The 19,454-nt window shown below is 40.2% G+C and overlaps 2 protein-coding genes, 1 non-coding gene and 1 pseudogene across 3 annotated transcripts; 2 read left to right on the forward strand and 2 right to left on the reverse strand.

Annotated features, from left to right (window-relative positions):
• Positions 1-871: 871 nt before the first annotated feature.
• Positions 872-2,533, reverse strand: LOC104593281 (putative pentatricopeptide repeat-containing protein At5g59200, chloroplastic pseudogene; annotated as a pseudogene).
• Positions 2,534-2,856: 323 nt separating this feature from the next.
• Positions 2,857-14,054, forward strand: LOC104592982 (elongator complex protein 3). Its single transcript, XM_010252571.3, has 9 exons — positions 2,857-3,412; positions 10,337-10,406; positions 10,513-10,685; positions 11,390-11,564; positions 11,765-11,931; positions 12,101-12,320; positions 12,411-12,515; positions 12,920-13,072; positions 13,701-14,054. The coding sequence occupies exons 1-9, from the start codon at positions 2,943-2,945 to the stop codon at positions 13,857-13,859; spliced, it is 1,692 nt and encodes a 563-aa protein (XP_010250873.1). The 5' UTR covers positions 2,857-2,942; the 3' UTR covers positions 13,860-14,054.
• A 2,432-nt stretch (positions 14,055-16,486) lies between these two features.
• LOC104592983 (Radical SAM superfamily protein) lies at positions 16,487-18,883 on the forward strand. The gene is made up of 2 exons (XM_010252572.3): positions 16,487-17,688; positions 17,778-18,883. The coding sequence occupies exons 1-2, from the start codon at positions 16,889-16,891 to the stop codon at positions 18,403-18,405; spliced, it is 1,428 nt and encodes a 475-aa protein (XP_010250874.1). The 5' UTR covers positions 16,487-16,888; the 3' UTR covers positions 18,406-18,883.
• On the reverse strand, positions 16,535-16,652 carry LOC148800926 (U5 spliceosomal RNA). Its single transcript, XR_016084836.1, has one exon. It is a non-coding gene; the product is annotated as a U5 spliceosomal RNA (small nuclear RNA).
• Positions 18,884-19,454: the final 571 nt, after the last annotated feature.

A 19,454-nucleotide genomic window follows, 5' to 3' on the forward strand; every position in this document is an offset into this window, starting at 1 on the left:
GGCCCCGTGCGGCACTCGAAATGGGCGAGTAAGCCTACGAAACAAAGCAAACACACACACAAAGGCAACACGAAGGCACACGAATTAGCAAAAGGCTACTTGTATTGCATTAATCAGTGGTAAGCACAAGCACACAGTACAATGTCGAGGGGATCTCGTGCTTAACCTTTACACGCTTATGAGCTCACTCGACTACCTACCTCCCCTCAAAGAGTACGTTAAGCTTTTGGGGGAGTGACAATAGGAAACATCAAAATGATGGAAAAGCATACTAAGTAATTACAATAACGCCATTGGCGGTCCCCCTCACAAAATACAAGTAAAGCCCACCCAGGACACACATGTTGACACCATGAAGGCACACGGTTGGCACTCGGATGGCTCACTGTAGGTGCTTGATGGCGCGGCGAAGGAGTCACTTGTGACATACTGGCAGTCTGGCATTGCAGCAAACTGAAGAATCCGTCTCAAGCACCAGATAGGAAATACTTTCCAAAGAGAAAAAAATTGTCAACAAACATGGACCTGAATAGGAGTAAATAGGATGCATGGGTGGGAGGTTCCATTGGGGAACCTGCTGTAAAAGAACTTACAAAATGGGGTATGTAGTGTATACTAGCCTTCAAAAAGGGTTGCCTTATATATTGTACCACACTTGTAAGTTGTAAACCATTATTTTGAACACTTCACTAAAACTCTTTGATTGTTCCAATCAACAAAAAAGAAAATAAAAAAAGGAAAAACATGGACCTGAATAATGAAAGAAGCATTAAATCATGTATAGATCAGAATGCTACAACAGTATTTATAAAGAGAAGGTTTACATCCCTGTGGTATTAGATGAAAATATATTGATATTGGTTTCTCATAGTTAGTCATACATTTCTTCTGCATGCCAAGCCTCATTGGATATATATTTAATATGTTCACTCAAATCTGTCAAACTGGAATAGACTTCCTCCAAACAAGGGTGAGAATCATCACCAGCAATAAATTCATGAACCACATTATTAACCTCAATCCAACTACATCCTGGTATCTTCTTGATTCCACTGCTCTTCATCAATCTCCTCACTCCTGCAGCTTCTTCCCACCTCCCATCAGCTGCATAAATATTTGATTTCAATACTAAGAATGCACTATTTGTTGGATCTAGCTCAGAAATTCGTCTTGCTATCTTTTCCCCTAATTCCATATTTCCATGTATCCTGCAAGCAAAAGCCAAGGTACCCAAGATAACTAAATCTGCCTCAATAGATTCGACAATCTTCATTGCCTCATCAAACCTACCCGCCCTCCCCAATAGATCCACCATGCATCCATAATGTTCCATCTTAGGTTCAATACCATAATCCTTCTTCATCAAATTGAAATACATACGACCCATGTCTACCAAGCCTGAATGACTACAAGCAGTTAACACACCAATCATGGTGATATCGTCTATGCCGATTCCTGTTCTTTGAGCATCTCTAAACACCTCAATAGATTGCTTACCCATTCCATGAGCTGCAAAGCCTGAGATCATTGCATTGTAACATGAAATTGTTTTCGAATTTATGCCCTCAAAAACTTCTTGGGCATTTCCTATGCTACCACACTTGGCATACATGTCTATTAGAGCAGTTCCCAGAAAAGCGTCAATGTCAATTCTGTTGCTCTCTACATAATCATGGATACGTATACCCACATCCAGTAACCCCAAATCTGCAATAGCAGAAAGAACAGTCACAATTGCCATTTTATCAGGTTCTACACCAACAGCTTGCATCCGATGGAAGAAATCCAGGGCCTCCCTAGAATACCCAACTTCGACATAACCGCTAATCATGGTGGTCCAAGAAGAAACATTTCGGATCGGCATCGAGTCAAACAACTCATTGGCCGCTTCCACTAGCCCATATCGGACATAGCTTGCTAGAATTGCATTCCAAGCCACAACATCTCTATCAGTCATTCTATCAAAAACCTGACGGGCAGCTAGAATTCCACCACTAGAGCCATACATATCCAACAATGACGTCTGAACATAAACATCTGAACTCAAACCCAACTTCAAAATGTGACCATGAAGAACCTTGCCTTCTTCGAGCGCAAGGAGCTCCGAACACGCTTTTAAAACAAAGGGGTACGTAAAATTATTAGGTAAAGAACCATGGTTGATCATTTTGTAGTAAAAGATCAAGGCATCTTCATGTAAACCGACATGGACAAAGCCTCTGATCATGTTATTCCATAAGAACTGATTCGGGTCAGGAACCTGTTCGAAGACCCGAGTTGCGTAAGAAGGATTGTTGAAAGAGAAGCAAGCAGAGACAAACTTCGTAGCGACGAAATTGTTATGGTGGATGGAGTTGCGAATAATGCGAGCATGGATTTCGGTCATTTGCTTGAAGGTGGTGCAGGATTGGAGCAATGAGAAGGCTTGGTTCTCCAGCTGTTGCGTTGTATAGATGCTACTTCTGTTGGTTCTGTTTTGAACTACAGGTGTTCGGGGTGGTGGACGTGGAATGAACATTAGTGAAGAAGCCATATCTGGGACTGGGAGTTTTGGCGTTCTCACGTTAGCATTCTGTGAAGTGAAGCGTGAAAGACTGAAGAGTGAACAGTGAAATGTGTTTGAGCCTTTAAGGGTTGGACCGAGCCGAGATAGTCCACAGTCCACCGATCAGGTCAACCCAGTGGCCCATCCATGCCCGGTCTAAATTGCTAAAACAGTAAAACCTGCCGTATTTAATTATTTTTCCTGAATCGCAGATTGGTTCAGTTTAAGTCAAATTGAACCGGTATTGTTCCTACACTTCTACTACCCAAAAATAACCGGTATTATTTTAACTGCCGCTCGGTATTTCAACGCAATTACTGGGTTATTTTCGACAACGAAATTTCTACTTGGAGTTCGAGTTGCAGAGTGTTCCCCATCTTCTCTCACTCGTGTATCCATGGCGACGGTCGAAGTCGCTGAGCCAAGGAAGATGCCTCGGCCTGGTCGAGGCGGGGTGGTCGGCCACGGACTCAGCGAAGAGGAAGCGCGAGTCCGGGCAATCGCGGAGATCGTGAACGGCATGGTGGAGCGCTTGCGCAGAGGAGAGAACGTTGATCTGAACGCCCTCAAATCCGCAGCTTGTCGCAAATATGGCCTCGCTCGTGCCCCCAAACTCGTCGAGATGATAGCAGCGGTGCCGGAATCGGAACGCGAGTCTCTGCTCCCTCGCCTCCGAGCCAAGCCCGTCCGCACCGCTTCTGGTATCGCCGTTGTGGCTGTCATGTCGAAGCCTCATCGTTGTCCACACATCGCTACCACCGGGAACATCTGTGTGTATTGCCCCGGCGGACCTGATTCTGATTTTGAGTACAGCACCCAGTCTTACACCGGATATGAACCCACCAGTATGCGAGCAATTCGCGCCAGGTAACTTTCCTCGCTTTCTTCTTTTTCTTTATTTATAATAATTTTTCATACTCTGGTTCCTATCCGTTTAAGCGGCGTTCTTGTCAATCTTATGAACTGGATAATGTCTTTTATTTTATTTTATTTTGAATTGCATCTATATTGATCGATTCAATGGTATCGGTTCTATATCTCTTGCCCTCTTTCCTTACTGTTAGATAACAACCAGTTATTGAAGGACCTAGAGCAACAGAACCTTATTTTGACAAGGGTTCCATACTTGCATTGGTTTCTCTGTAAAATGGACATAAAATTTTCAGGTTGAAGTATTACAGCTATCATTTTTGTTTTTTCGCCCCTTCTAACTTATTTTGATGGAATGGAAAGGAAAAACAAAATTTTCATTATTAAAAGGGATGAAAATATAGCTCAGATATTTCAGCATGAAAACAAAATATGCAGCAAACTGGCTTTGATGGTTTCAGCCTGATGTTTCATCAAGGATACATGGTACACCCGATAGTGATTAAAGGACATTGACTAAGAGTTTTCCCACCAAATAGTGCCACACTTGGTCTTGGTTAATGATTGCTTTTAATTAGGATTCAAAGAAGGGGGTAGTTTTTTTGGAAAAAATACAGAATCATGAATTTAATTTGGAAAAATAGCCTAAAGGTGGTCTGATGGTTGCAAACAGTGTTAGTAGATGGGCATACTACATGGGAAAAGGTATGTAGGCTGAAAGAATTTTTTTTTGGGGGGGGAGGGGGGCTGGGGATAAGAAGATTAAAAATCTTTAACAAAGCCTTGCTAGGGAAGTGGTTTTGGAGGTTTGGGACTTTGTGTTAGAAAGGGAAAGATATTCTCTTTGGAGGAGGGTGGTAGTAGGGAAATATGGAGAGTCAAGGCTGGGTTGGGAGCCAAGAGAGGTGTCAAGTTCTTATGGAGTGTATGGAAAGTCATTATGAAATTCAACCAAGAATTCAGGAATTTAGTGAGCTTTTAGGGTGGGAGTGGGGGGACTAGGGTGAGGTTTTGGGAGGATGATTGGAGTGGGGTTGGAAAGCTGTGTAATATCTGTCCAAGACTCTACAGACTAGCAGAACACCAGGTGGTGATTGCCCAATGTCATGAGATGAGAGGCGAGCAGTTGGTGTGGTGTCCCAACCTCAGAAGACCTTTGCTGGATGAAGAAGTGGAGGAGTGCGTGCTGTTGTTGGATAAGTTAGAACAGTCCAAGTTATCTCTGTCTTCGAGCTCGACTCGCTGAAATTGTATTAGGCTCGAACTCGAGCTCGAGCTCAGCTTGGTTCAAAGCTCACAAGTTCGAGCTAGGCTCAACTCGATCTCGATTGCAAGTCGAGTTTTTTCGAAAAAATAAAAATTATACATATAAAAGTATTTTTTATTTTACATACAAAAAACTAAGAATTATAAAAGTGATTTATTACTATACATATAAAAAATAAAAAATAAAAAATATACATATAAAAATGTTTTTATTTTACATACAAAAAAAAGAATTATACAAATTATTTACTATTATACATAAAAGATAAAAATATTATTATATATAACAAAAATGATTTATTATATATATATATATTTATATATGTATATGTATACTAGGCTCGATTAGGCTCGTGAGCCTCACGAGCCGAGCTTGGCTCAATTAGCAAACGAGCTTATATATCAGGCTCAAACTCGGTTCGAAGCTCGGTTTAAACCGAGTCGAACTGAGCTTTTCATGAGCCAAACTCGAATAACTCATGAGAAGCTTGGCTCGTGGCCACCCCTACCTGTAGAGATATTCTCAGCCTGGGCAAGGTTTAAAGGAAGCAAGAAAGCAAACATTTTGTGGAGCAGCATCCCTTTTGCATTGTGCTGGACTTTATGGAAGGAAAGAAATGAATGGCTGTTCGAAGACAAGTCCAAAAGCATTGAAGCTGTGGTCACCTCGGTAGGAAAGCTTGTTTCAAGCTGGGTCTCGATTCTACCAGAATTTGAGCAATTTAATAGTGCAGACCTAGAGGAAAATTTCTGGGGTGTTCTTGAGATCCCAGCTTGTAATGTAAATATTTTTTCATAGCTTCAGTTGTTTGGGTGTTACCTTGACACCTACTAAAGTTGTATCTTTTTTTTTATTTAATAAAATTTTTCTTCTTTACTCTTCAAAAAATAAGTACTACATGTGTTATTTTATAAAAATTCAAGCTCATGGTGAATGGAGTGAAATTTATGGATTAATATGCATATTCTTCAAAATAATGATTTATATCAGCATGAAATGAGTAAAATATTGTAGTTTCTCAAGAAAACATGTAAATAAAAGAAATCCAAAATAGAAAATAGAAGAAGAAAAATGAAAGGGAGGTTAATTGGAAGTAATGGGTATTGATAAAAAAATGGAAGTAATGGGTGTTTATGCACAGCGAGGACGGTCCATTAAGCTCTGCCATTCAGAACCATGATGAATATTAGGGCATTACCATTGATCAGTCAAAGAGGGTAGGGAAGACAGGAAGAGGAAGAGGAGTGTGGGATATTCGGTCTCCTGGTTAAGGCTATGTTCAAAATGTTAGATATTGAGTGTTGGATATGTTAGGTTTTATTTTATTTGTATATATAGATACATTGGGACTGAACAGAATGGAATGGTGAAGGGTTCATGTAGTCAACCCAAGGATTAAAATATAGATACAATACACCCAATATGGGATTGGGACGTATCGTATCACTGGGATACATCGATACACAGACTTTGAAATATTTAAAGGGTCTTAGACCTCTTCCCCAACCCCCTGATTATTATAAAATAAAAAACAAAAAAACATGAGTATCGGCCATATCGATGCGCACTGACACCCATGTTTGGGTATCGGGTGTATCGATATTTTAATCCTTGAGTCAACCCCATATAGTCAGGACAAGGGTTAGAGGATGATGATAGAGATACATTGGGAATTGGAGTAGCTTTTGTTTCCTTACAGCAGTCTAAAATGTAGCTTGTTTGCGACTTGTGAGTGGTGCAACCTGCAGTCATTTATCATAAGCTCATGACTAGAAACTACCAAGCCCAAGTAATCATTTTTTGGGTGCAGTCACAAATAATCATATTAGTATTTTATGGACATAGGATGAATATGATTTAAGGGCCAATAATTTAACAATGGATATGGCATTGAACAGAACAAAATGGTAGAACACAATTTGTGTAGCTAACCATATAGAGTTAAGACAAAGGGTTAGATGATGATGGTGGTGGTGATGATGACGATGATGATATGTGGAATATTAATTACAGAAAAAGATTGTGTAGAACATAGATAGCAGGAGGGAAATAATATATAATGGTTGAGATCTCTATACTATTTTTTGCACAGAGGAAGGCTGCATGGCCTTGACTTCTACTTGGATTTCCTCTTTAAGCCCCCCAATAAAGCAGCCCAACAGAGTTCTTTCTGGCCACCCCTGTTCCCGTGTGGCAAGGCCTTTGAATTCTAATTGGTAATCTCTTACAGGGCCTATCTATCTTATTTTGGATAGACTCTGTTAGACAGTTTTGTGTGCCCTTAGCTTCAATCAAAATGATGTACTTTATGAGTTTATTGTAAATGAATAAAGATACATATTTGATTCATGTTCCCTTGGTATGTTTCTGTGTGATACCCTTAAACTGGACACTTAATGAGACTCGTGTTAGTTTAGAATGTTCACAGCCACTGGGTCGGTCTGGGGAGACCTATCCTGACAAGGCTGACACTGTAGTGCCACCAAGTCGGTTGAGGTGGCTTGTCTCAGCTGCCAGGGTGAGACCCTAGGCACATACAGTGTAGGATTAATTGAATCTTTGAACTGGACCAGATTTCCAGTATTGCCCTGGACCTTGGAGATTGATGGGCAAAACTGGAAAGTTACACCCGACCCCTAGACTCGATTATGATACTACACTAGGTGTCGGATTGGGCTGTCTTTGATGTACCAATCAGTGAGATCCTTAGCGGGGGTCAAAACCTGGGTATGTTGGGACAGTCCGAGAATTCATCTGAGTGGGTGATCATAGTGACAGGATCAGCCCCTTTGTCGGACAAAGGTAATGATCGGGGATGCACTCTCACTGATGGAAACCAAGACTGCCGGCAGCCGATTTCAACCGTTGAGATTTGTTTTGCAAAATATATTTTATATAAGATATAAAAGTATATATGTATGGTTTCTAAATTGTTTGCAAGAAGGTTTTAATTCCCGGGATCCATATAAGTGGAGAGTGCAACACTGTTCCTTGCAGCCGAGGGAGAGGTCCTCTCTTGTCGGGCAGTGTATGATCATTATGGGCTGAGAGGTTAAGTGTAAGACCATTGAGGATAATGCCTGATGGGCTAATCTTGCATCTGCCCACAGTCCCTGGGTGTTACAAGGTGGCTTGGCCCAGGGACCACTTAGTGTAAGTGTTGGGCCCATAGAGCTCATTTGATGGGTTTCAGGGGGTACACTGTCTTCAACAGTGCATTCGGCCAGGCCTTGTAACAAAGGCTGGGCTGAATCCATGTGGCTGATGTGTAGATCAATGCTTGGGTCCCACGCCATACAAGGAAGCCCAACTGGGCAGCAATTTGGAAGGTTTTTTGAGTACATAACCTTAATGGGCCTTAAGCCCATTTCGAACTGGGCTGATTTGATCAGTCATTTAAAAGGGGGCGAATTCTGAAGTGGGTCAGCTAAAAGGATTGGGCTTAGACCCTATCCACTCAGAGAGTCCAAGATCTAAATAAGATTTAGATCTGGAAACCTCCTAATTAGATTAGGAGACAGCTGATCTGATTTGCAGATAAGATAAGGATTATCCCTTATCACTAAGGGACTTCTAACCCAAATATGATTTGGATTAGCAACTCCTAATCTGATTAGGAGCTGGTCCCTTTAAGATTATAAAAGGGGAAGGGGGCGACAGCCTTGAAACACACAAAAATCATCAATAGCATTCTTCTCTTAAAGAAAGAGAGATTGAGAGATTTCCTGCATACTGCGAATTCTCTCCTGCCGCCACCTTCCTGCCATTGCCATTCCTTCAGTTCGATCTCCAGTTCTTGGGAGCAATCAAGATTGGATCTTGATTTCAATCTTTTGGGAAAGGATTGATTGGAGCTGTACCCACAAGCCGTCCAGTTGATTCTTGCGAAGGGTCAAGTTCTTTTGAAGAATATTGTTGATTCTGCTCCATCCTTCACTGCGCCATCTTCAGTGGGAGAAGATTTTGGATCCTTCCTTGGGCGTGAACACCTCCATTGGGAGATAGTATTTCTCCGTATCAGGTATAATCCTCTCCCACTCCTTTTGGTTTAGATCTGGTTCAGTTTATGGTTCAAGATTGATCCTTGAAAATATGATTTTCTAAATAGGGAATACGATTCCCAATTGAAGGGAGAGATAAAATTTTTGAAATTCGCCCCTTATTCCGCAATCTTTGGGCGTCCATAGGATGGATCTCTCATCCCTTCATATCAAAACCTTCGAATCTTGAAGGACTGAAGCATATACAGAGGGCTTCTGTGAAGTCTGCCCAAGCAACTTGGGGGTGGGATCTACAGAACCATTGAAACCATAGAATGGCTTCCCCTTCCAAGTGAAATGATGCAACTGAGACTCTTTGATTACTAGGGGCTTCACGATATTCAAAGTGCCTCTTGGCTTTAAAATCCAGGGTACAAGGTCGTTGTTGGTGAATGTGAGGAAGTCAAGCCTGGTGAGGGTTGGTCTGCCTCTTCCTGTTCCCATTGTGTTGCCTCTGCCATTGTCTCTGCCACTGGTTCCTTCTTGTTCTCCGTCCTTGTTACTTGCACTGGTTCCTTTTTCCAGTTGCCCGACCACTGCTGCTAGGGTTGTTTTCAGCTCTTGGAGATTGTTGGACATCTTGTGCATCCCAACTTCCATTCTATCGATCCGGTCTTCCACAGATTCCGATCTGGTACTCGGCATCTTGGCTTTACTTGGATATAGACTTCTAATACCAATATTGTTAGACACCACTTCAATGGGGTGCAGAGCGAGCGAACGAGAGAGCAATGCCAGCTTTCTCTTTCATTTATTTGGTCTTTTATGTTGTACACTTAATTCCATCAAGATTGGTAGTTACATCTTAGCTGTATGTTATTCTTGATCTTGCCAGCCTGTTTGTTGATTAACTTGCCATGTTGTTAACTGAATTTGCTGATGTGGCTCTTCTCTTCTTCTTTCTAGAATAGACCTGGTGTATAATTGGCTTAGCTGTTGTATTTAGACCCATACTTTTATGCAAAATTTTAAATTAAAACCATTCTATACACAAATTTAAATGTTTTCCCAATTCCTACCTAACTCAACCCAATTTTAGATCAAGTTAGCATTTTCCTACCTAATCCTATCAAGTGGGACTGGCACAACCCTATTTTGCGATGATTAGTCCTTTAGTTGGTAAGAAAGGAAGCTCATTAGTCCTAGTCCTAATAGTCTGTCAGACAAAGCAGCAGACAGGCAGGGAAATAATCTCAAACATGCTATTAGTCTAACAGAGCTAGTAATAAGAGCAGGTAAAGCCAAGCAAAGAGGAAGTAAAGGAAGAGGTGTTTATCAACTAAGAGCCAAAAGAAAGGCAGGCAAGTCAGCTCAAACATGCACTAATGCCAAAAGTGGAAAGTATCAATTCACAACCTGAATAAGGAAGTATTACTTTAAACTCTGAAGGAAGACAATTGGGTTCATTTCACAGTTCAAAGTGATTTGAGTTTGATTGACGGTTTCTACTAGTTTAAAAGTATGGACTCTTAAACTTTTGGTAAATGTGCTTCTTTATTTAACTTTGATCTTTATAATCTTTATGTCTGAAAATACATCATAAATATATCTACCATTGCGCCTTACTCTTTCAAGCCATCTTCTCATTTTTGCTCACAACTTACATGATTTCAGATATAGCCCTTATGTTCAGGCTAGAAGCAGAATAGATCAGCTCAAACGTTTAGGCCACAGTGTGGATAAGGTTTGACTTTTTTGTCTCATAATCACAAAAATCTTTTTTTTTTTTTTCTGGACAAGAATGCACAAAGCATAAAAGTCTACTATTTCAACCAATGGATATTTTGCAGGTTGAATTCATCTTAATGGGAGGTACTTTCATGTCATTGCCATCTGAATATCGTGATTATTTTATACGGAATCTTCATGATGCACTGTCAGGACATACTTCTGCAAATGTTGAGGAGGCAGTTTGTTACTCAGAGCATAGTGCCATAAAGTGTATTGGCATGACTATTGAAACGTGAGTCAGATTTAAGTAAAAAAATCTTGGTTACTTTTGAGAGCTGAGAATATGGGAAGGCCCCATCTTTCCTGCAGCTATGCTATAAACATGCATACAATCTGGTTAAGGCTCACCAGTCAATGTGTCCTACCTAGGAGATCTCCTTGGTCAAATTTTCATTCAACTATGAAAACTGACAATTTTGATTTTATTTATTAATACTTTAATACTATGGAGGGAAAGAAAAGGTCTAAAAATGTGATGGTTGCGATCATCAAATCATTTTTAATATATGTCCTTTCCTACTTGGGACCCATTTATTGACGAGTCTTTATCATGCTGCATATGAAGTGTAAACCACAGGGTGGGAAATAAAGGAAGCTCTCAAGAAGTTGGCCTTCTGTTTTATTTTTTTTGACAAAAAATTATGATTTCCTTCCAAAGAGCTTCACTTACCAATTCACTAGTGCAACAAACTGTAATTGTAGTTCAACTTGTAAACATCTTAGGAACTTTAAGGCTGCAACTTGGGTGGGCCTGGGTTGAGCAGTCATAAAATTTTGAAGGAGTGCAGTGCAAGGGCCCAGGCCTGAACGCCTGATGAAACGGAAATTCATTGAATTGGGTACCCAACTTGCACCCATGTGGAGCTTCTGTAATTCATTTTTTTCATGGTAAATGGGTTTTGGATAATGTCTTCTTCATTGTATTTAATCTATTAGGAGGCCAGATTATTGCCTTGGACCTCATCTTCGGCAGATGCTTTCTTATGGATGTACAAGACTAGAAATAGGGGTTCAAAGCACATATGAAGATGTTGCTCGTGACACTAATAGAGGGCACACTGTAGCTGCTGTAGCTGATTGTTTTTGTCTGGCAAAAGATGCTGGTTTTAAGGTCTGGTCTTGGCTCATGTCCTGCAATTTACATGTATAGTTTTTCCTATATTAATGTAATTCATAGACTTATCATTTCTCAAAAAAATTAGCCCTCTTCAGGGAATACCAAATGCTAAGGCTGCCATACTTATCGTGTCTTGTTCCAAAATGAACTAGTCTTTCTATGTTGCCTTTGAGCTAATTTGCATGCTTCTTCAGGTTGTGGCTCACATGATGCCTGATCTCCCAAATGTTGGGGTTGAGAGGGACTTGGAAAGCTTTCGGGAATTCTTTGAGAGTCCATCATTTAGGGCAGATGGTCTTAAAATCTATCCAACACTTGTAATTCGTGGAACAGGGCTTTATGAACTATGGAAAACTGGAAGGTATTTTGAAGTATCTGGTCCTCCATGTGTTTAACTAATTCATGTCTCTGTGCTTAAAACACCAGTTCTGGTATATAGCATGGAGAAAGCATGATCATTTGATGATCAAATTAAAATGTAATAGATATTTGATGGGCAACAAATAATTTTTACTTGTACTATCTTGCAGGTACAGAAACTACCCACCAGAGCAACTTGTGGATATAATAGCCAGAATCCTAGCAATGGTACCTCCATGGACACGTGTTTATAGAGTTCAGAGGGACATCCCCATGCCTCTAGTTACTTCTGGAGTTGAGAAGGGAAATCTCCGTGAACTGGCTTTGGCTCGGATGGATGACTTGGGTTTGAAATGCCGTGATGTCAGAACACGTGAAGCTGGAATTCAAGTAGGAAGACAGTTGTGCTTATTTGGGTTAAAAAAATCTAGATAGTTTGAGTTTTGTTGTTCATATAACATATCTGTGGTGGAAATTCAGGACATTCACCACAAAATAAAGCCTGAAGAAGTGGAGCTCGTTCGTCGTGACTATACAGCAAATGAGGGTTGGGAAACTTTTCTCTCATACGAGGATACACGCCAGGTATCAAATCATTTTTCTCTCAGTGGGTATAGCATTTTTCTTATCAGTAGCAAAATACTTTGTTAATAAAAGTAGGAATGAGAGAGAGAGAGGAAATAAATTAATGTTGTTCCATCAATCCCTGTACTTGCTGACCTGATCTAGATATTCACCCTGGATACAAGATTTTAGATTCTCTAAAATATTTTCACATATTCTGAGGTCTCTTTTCCTCGCCATTCATCTTGCTTATAACAACCTTTTGAGTCTCCATCCATCCTCTCTCTTTGCCAGTCCAAGGAAAATATTAACCTGATCATTGCACCAAGGCTAATACATCCGCCCTTGTACATTATTATTTCTTCCTAGAAGCAGCAATTGTTTGCTAAGGTCAATTGATGCTAATCTTTTATTTCTGTTTCCAGGATATTCTTGTTGGGTTGTTACGCTTGCGGAAGTGTGGCCGGAATACAACATGTCCAGAACTCACTGGAAGATGTTCAATTGTTCGTGAGCTCCATGTTTATGGAACAGCAGTGCCTGTGCATGGACGGGATGCTGACAAACTACAGCATCAGGTACTTTTATGTTTTTGGAAATTGGTAAAGGTCTTTTAGGCTGCATTTGGCATTCCTTATTTTAAGGACTTGTCTCCTTTTTACAGTTAAAATGCCCCTATGAACACTGAGTTTTTAACTGCAAAAAGGACATAAGTCCTTAAAATAAGGAATGCCAAATGCAGCCTTAGATGGGTCATTTAGATCCATTTGCCACAAGAACTTTCATCTTTCAGTCTTTTAAGTTACCGAAAAATGATGTGGTTAGATGGTCCAAGTGGGTGATTATCCTAATTAGCCTTGTATCAGTAATCAAGTGTCCAGCTTTTAGGTTACCGACTCAGCTTTGCAAATTAGCACTTTAGCAGTTTCCTCAATTCTCAGTCTTCCCTTAACCCTCTGCCAATAGACTCATCCGAGATCCGAAAAACCAATTACCTTAATACCTTTTGGAGGATAAGCTCTTGAATTGAAGATAATGTCGTTCTATTATCCAGTCATTTGCATGAGATGCTATTATTACTTAGAACCTGTTTATGGCTTCTCTCTCTCTCTCTCTCAAGCACAAAGGGGGAAGAGAAAGAGAGGTATTTGAAGTTGCCGTCTTTTAATTGCATCCTGACTGAGTTTTTCTGTCCGTGTTCTGCAGGGCTATGGGACACTTTTGATGGAAGAGGCAGAGCGGATTGCTCGTATGGAGCATAGATCCAAAAAAATAGCTGTAATTTCAGGGGTGGGGACCCGGCATTATTATCGAAAATTGGGATATGATCTCGAAGGGCCATACATGGTCAAATGTCTTCTGTAACAATTACTAATGGGATATAGTTTGTAATCTTATATTTTGGAGGTAGGGGATTTGTTCATCTTCTATTCTTATAAGAATTGTTGTATTGTACAGTTGAGCATCCTAGACTAGGAGAAAAAGTAGGTGTTTTTTTACCATAATTTCAAACTTATAGTATCGTTCATCCACTTGTGAAATCATACAGCCGTTAAAGTTTGGGTTTTGGCTTTATTTTCGTAGGGCAAACGATTTGAGGCTTAAAACAATCCCTCATCTCTCGGGACTGAAAGTATAAGGTGTTTGGAACCGCTGCCACATAAGCACCATTTCAGCATTTTCCCATTCTGCGAATCCATACACATAGGGAATTGTAAATACATGCCTTGATTTATGTGTGTGCCTACTGTTGGGGAAAGCGTCCAACGGCTCACTGTTTTGCTGATGTCATGCCTAATGGGGTATAGTGGTGCCTAAGTGTCAATAAATGGGTTTATTATTGTTTTTCTTGGTTTTGTAAATAAATCAAGTACAAACGTTTAGTGAATAAATGTCCACAGTTTCAAACACATTAAAACTTTATAGAACATGTACAAAAGTTGGGGATACGAACTCAATAAGTGAAGACTAAATACCAATAACCAAATCCTTTAATCAACTAAACACCCACAGTTCCAAACTCATACTAAATCCAGGCTTTCGTTTCATAAGTTTTTTTTTCTCATGTGCAGTGCGGCCAGACCCTGGGTGGCGGTGACAAAACCCATAATTCACACCACTGTTTTCAAAATCGGATCAGACCAGACGGTCGGACTGGAAAAATTGGGAACCGGTCACTTGATCGGTTCCGTTTTCCTCCAAAACCGCTTTTTTCCCCAAAATCGTTGATTTTGGTCAGCAAACCGCTGAACCGTCCGGTTAACCATTCGAACGGTTTTGACCGTTTTCCAATTTTTAAAATTTTTTTTGTCAGAATGGACTAGCCGTTCGGGTTAAATAGTCAGACCATTCGAATTAATAACCGGACCCCTGACTGATTTGATCACTGATTCGTTTTTAAAAGCCATGATTCACACATTAATTCTATTGATCACAATCATAAACCACGTCACTCAGGCTGGCCTTGTTGCAACCTAATGGGACTGAATGTAGGCACAATATGGTAAGCACGTTCGATGAACATTTGATAATTGTCAAAAGTGTCTTTTTTAAAAATAGGTGAAACAGGTGTCAAAAAATTTTCAAAAGTGCTCATTGAACGTGACCTGATCCAGATTGATATGCGACCCATTTAAGCTTAAATAAATAGTCAGCACCCTCCATGACCTGATCCATTGACAATTGAGCGACGTGGCCCGCTATCCGTGCGAGAATTAGTATCCACACACGAATTTTATTATATCATGTGAATCTAAGTCAAATGAAAGTCTCAATGCATATTCACATATTGATTTTTTGAGGGTAATGAAACATGTCCATTATTATAATCAACCAATTGATAAAACATCAATACATATCTGCATTCTGCACAGCCTCAAAGAAAAAATATTTTTTAAATAACTTTTCAATTCTTGGCCTCTTGCATGCATCATGCAATTGCCTTGCATGCCAAGTGTAAAAGGTTCAAAGCTTATTTTTCTAATAACCTTTCAACTAACAAATAATGCAATCTTCTATTCTCTTCATAATCTCCATAGTTTTAAAGTTTAACTCAATGCAACCATCCAGACTTCGTGGAATCAATCAACCCCTACTGGCCATGATTCCTTTCTCAGTTGTCAGATGTTGCTTCATGTCTGCATTCCCACTTTTCATATCCCAGCACCAACTGACTATTTGAGGTAACTCTTCTAGTGGCACCCTCAGTCACCGGCTATTCCAAATCGGCATCCATGACATGTCCAACCACCTCATCGCTAGGGCACGCTCATGCTAATGGGGTTGGTGCTTGCGTCATCACTTTCACTATTGGTGGGCTCATTGTCTTCAACGCCATCGCCATGTTTACAGTGAGAACCCCCTATTATTTGCATCGTTCGTAAGCCCAATTCCAACAATTATGGACAATTTACAAAGGGTTCAATTTGCGTATGGAAAAACTTTTGTTCCTCGAGTCTTTATTGCTTAGGGATTGTTTTTTACTTCTCCCCACCACACAACATTCATCACTTTTAATGGGCCAAAACATTTTGGAGTAACTGGTTTAAATTTTGCATGAAACCAGTACTCCTTGTGAAGAAGACAATGCTTCAAGGGTTTGTTTGTTAAATCTTCAAGCCTTCATAATTTTGTCGCACTTATCTTTAATTCATAGCTTAGCTTAGTCAGGTTGAATCATGCCAATAGAGTTGTAATTTTAGTTGTTTCTTGAGAACAGTTTAACCATTACATTTATGAACTTTTTAGAGGCTTTGTTAATATATTTATTTGACGAGTGTTTTGCATGTTGAGAACAAGAAAATTGCGACTCAAAAACTCTTTGATTGCATAATTTTGGAAGATAACAAAATTAAATTATTATTACTTTTTTTATTTTGAAAGAATCATTTTTATTAAAATTTGTAATTTTAAATTTAAATAATTGCATCATTTATGTAGCCAATCAAGTATTATTTATCAAAATTCTTTAAGTGGACTTTGATTGAAAAAATATTTTCCCTCGGTATCATAAATTTTAATTTACACTATACTTTGTTGGGGCTTTTTCTGACGAAAAACACCCTCCAAAAATAGGCGTATGCCGCTGAGTGCGGCGAGCAAACGGTATTCTTTAGTAAAAGGCGAAAGAATAGTTCGCTCTGTGCTCACCGCGCGACTGCGTGGGTTGGAAAGACGCCTCGTTTTCATTTATATAGGTGAGTCTTTGAGTGCAGTTTCACTCTCTTGCCCGATGTGGGAATCATACTCATTTCAAACGGTATTAATAATGTTCATGCCCAACTGATTTTGCCAATAGTAGCTTCTTTTTATTTGGCTCCATGGCGCTACACATACGCCGGGTTGCCCATCCCCAATGGTAGCCGTAGCTTTTTATTTTTCACACAATTCAAATCATGCTGCTCAGAGCAACCTTCACTCCCATTTTTACTGCTATTCCATACAAATCCAAAATCCCAGCTGCTTCCCTCTCCATCTCGAATGCGTTCCTCAACAACCCGCTTTCTGTTCGAGAAAATTCCTCACTCAATGCTAACGCCACTAACCAGAATCCCTTGTTACCTCCAACGTCAGCCTATGTCCACCTCCCTTTCTGTAGAAAGCGCTGTCATTACTGTGACTTCCCAATTGTCGCTCTTGGCTCTTCTTTAAGCCAAACTGAAGATGATGACCCACGAATCGCAAATTATGTTCAACTCCTCTGTCGAGAAATTGAAGCAACAAAAGTAGCATCTAACAACAACCCACCTCTCGAAACTGTCTTTTTTGGAGGAGGAACGCCATCCCTCGTGCCACCGAGACTCATCTGGTCAATTCTGGAAGCCCTCAGATCAAAATTTGGGGTATGCCCGGATGTAGAAATGTCAATAGAAATGGATCCCGGAACATTTGATACGAGGAAAACGAGGGAATTATTGGACTTAGGAGTGAATAGAGTCTCTCTAGGAGTGCAGGCATTTCAAAAAGAGTTGTTGATGGCGTGCGGAAGAGCTCATGGCATCGATGAGGTTTATGAGGCTATTGATATCATTAGCTCATGTGGTCTGAAAAATTGGAGCATGGATCTCATCTCTTCTCTCCCTCATCAGACGCCAGAGATGTGGCAGGAGAGCTTGAAGCGAACCGTAGAATCTAAGCCTACTCATGTATCTGTCTATGATTTGCAGGTGGAGCAAGGAACCAAGTTTGGAGTTTTGTAAGTCAACTAGTAGTTCCAGTAATGAAAGGCTAAAAGCTTCACATCTTGCCATAACGGTCTAGAATTTGAAATTGGATGTTTTGCAGGTATACACCAGGGGAGTTCCCCCTGCCTTCTGAAACTCAGTCTGCAGAGTTCTATAAGATGGCTTCGGAGACGCTGTCAAGTGCTGGTTATAACCATTATGAGGTCAGTAGCTATTGCAAGAGTGGCTATGAATGTAAGCACAATCTGACATACTGGCAGAACAAATCTTTCTATGGTTTCGGTCTTGGGGCGGCTAGTTATACTGGCGGACTGAGGTACTCAAGACCCAGGAAGATGAAAGAGTACATGGGCTACGTACAGAATTTGGAGGCTGGGTTGGTAGATAACCACGGCACTGATCAAATTGATGCCAAAGACATGGCAATGGATGTTGTGATGCTCTCACTTAGAACTGCAAGAGGCCTAGAAGTGAAGTCCTTTGCAGGAGCGTTTGGTAGCCATCTTCTCGCCTCTCTTTGCCAGGCTTTTCAACCTTACGTGGAGAGTGGACATGTGGTCGCACTGAACGAGGAAAGAAGAGAACTGAGACCAGATGAATTTGGGTCTGCATTATCCAGTGGGCAGAAGATTGAAGAGGTACTAGAGTTTATTCGGCTTAGTGACCCTGATGGCTTCCTCTTATCAAATGAGTTGATATCCATTGCATTTACAGTTATATCTCCATAGGATGCTGTGCTATTGGAAAGTTGAGTTTTGAATGTGAATTTGGATTGTGAACAATCATAAAGAGTAACCGAGTATATCTAATATATTGATTATGAAGCAAAAATTCAGAAAGCAAGAAAACAATTAGAAGCCAACCTTGAATGTCAACTGGCTGGATCTAAAAAGAGGGGGGGGGGGGCGGGAAGAGAGAGCTTGGCAATGATGGAGAACTGTTTGCTGGTCATGACACCTTGCATTTGGAGGCACTTCCTAAGGCGACAATGAAGAAGGAAATCCCGAAGTATCTCAGCAGGCGACAATTATTTTTACAAAGTAAATTTGGTTCTCTAATGGGGTAATACACTATTTGTGTCTCAGTGTGATGTACCGGAATGGATCAGTATAGAAGTAAGTCTTGAATTTAAAATACATTAGCCGACCTATGAATCACGAATTGTGAACTGAACATGTAGAAATCATTGATCGAACTTGTTTACTATGTCTTGCCCATCAACTTTTTTTTCTCTAAAACTTGATGAGAAAATTGGTAAAGAGCTAGATTGATATATTAAAGAACTAGTTTATATATATATATATTCTAAAAGCTGAAGTTGAGAAGAAGATTGATAAAGAGTTGGATTGAATATATTAGAGAATCTTTTCATCTAATACATTGCCCAACCAATTTACAGGAAAATCCTCAGGTGAAAACCACCATCGAAGCAGGCATGGTTGGGGGTTCCTGCTCGAGAGAGAACCCCTGACCAACACTAATTTTGATGCTTCTGTGTTCTGTCAAAAAGAATAGAGGTGTGGCCATTGGTTTGCTCTTTTTCCCCAACAACTTCTGTGGCGAGAACCCATGACCAACACTGACTTTGATGCTTCTGTGTTCTGTCAAAAAGAATAAGGTGTAGCCATTGGTTTGCTCTCTTTCCCCAACAACTTAATCAAACACTGAAATACATGCATGCCTGTAAGGATATGTATGCTTCATAAAGCATCTAAGGCTGCATTTGGCATTCCTTATTTTAAGGATTTATCTCCTTTTAACTGTAAATAGGAGGTAA

This window comes from Nelumbo nucifera, chromosome 3, assembly GCF_055504915.1.
Source record: "Nelumbo nucifera cultivar China Antique chromosome 3, China Antique-T2T, whole genome shotgun sequence".
NCBI classification, from domain to species: domain Eukaryota; kingdom Viridiplantae; phylum Streptophyta; class Magnoliopsida; order Proteales; family Nelumbonaceae; genus Nelumbo; species Nelumbo nucifera.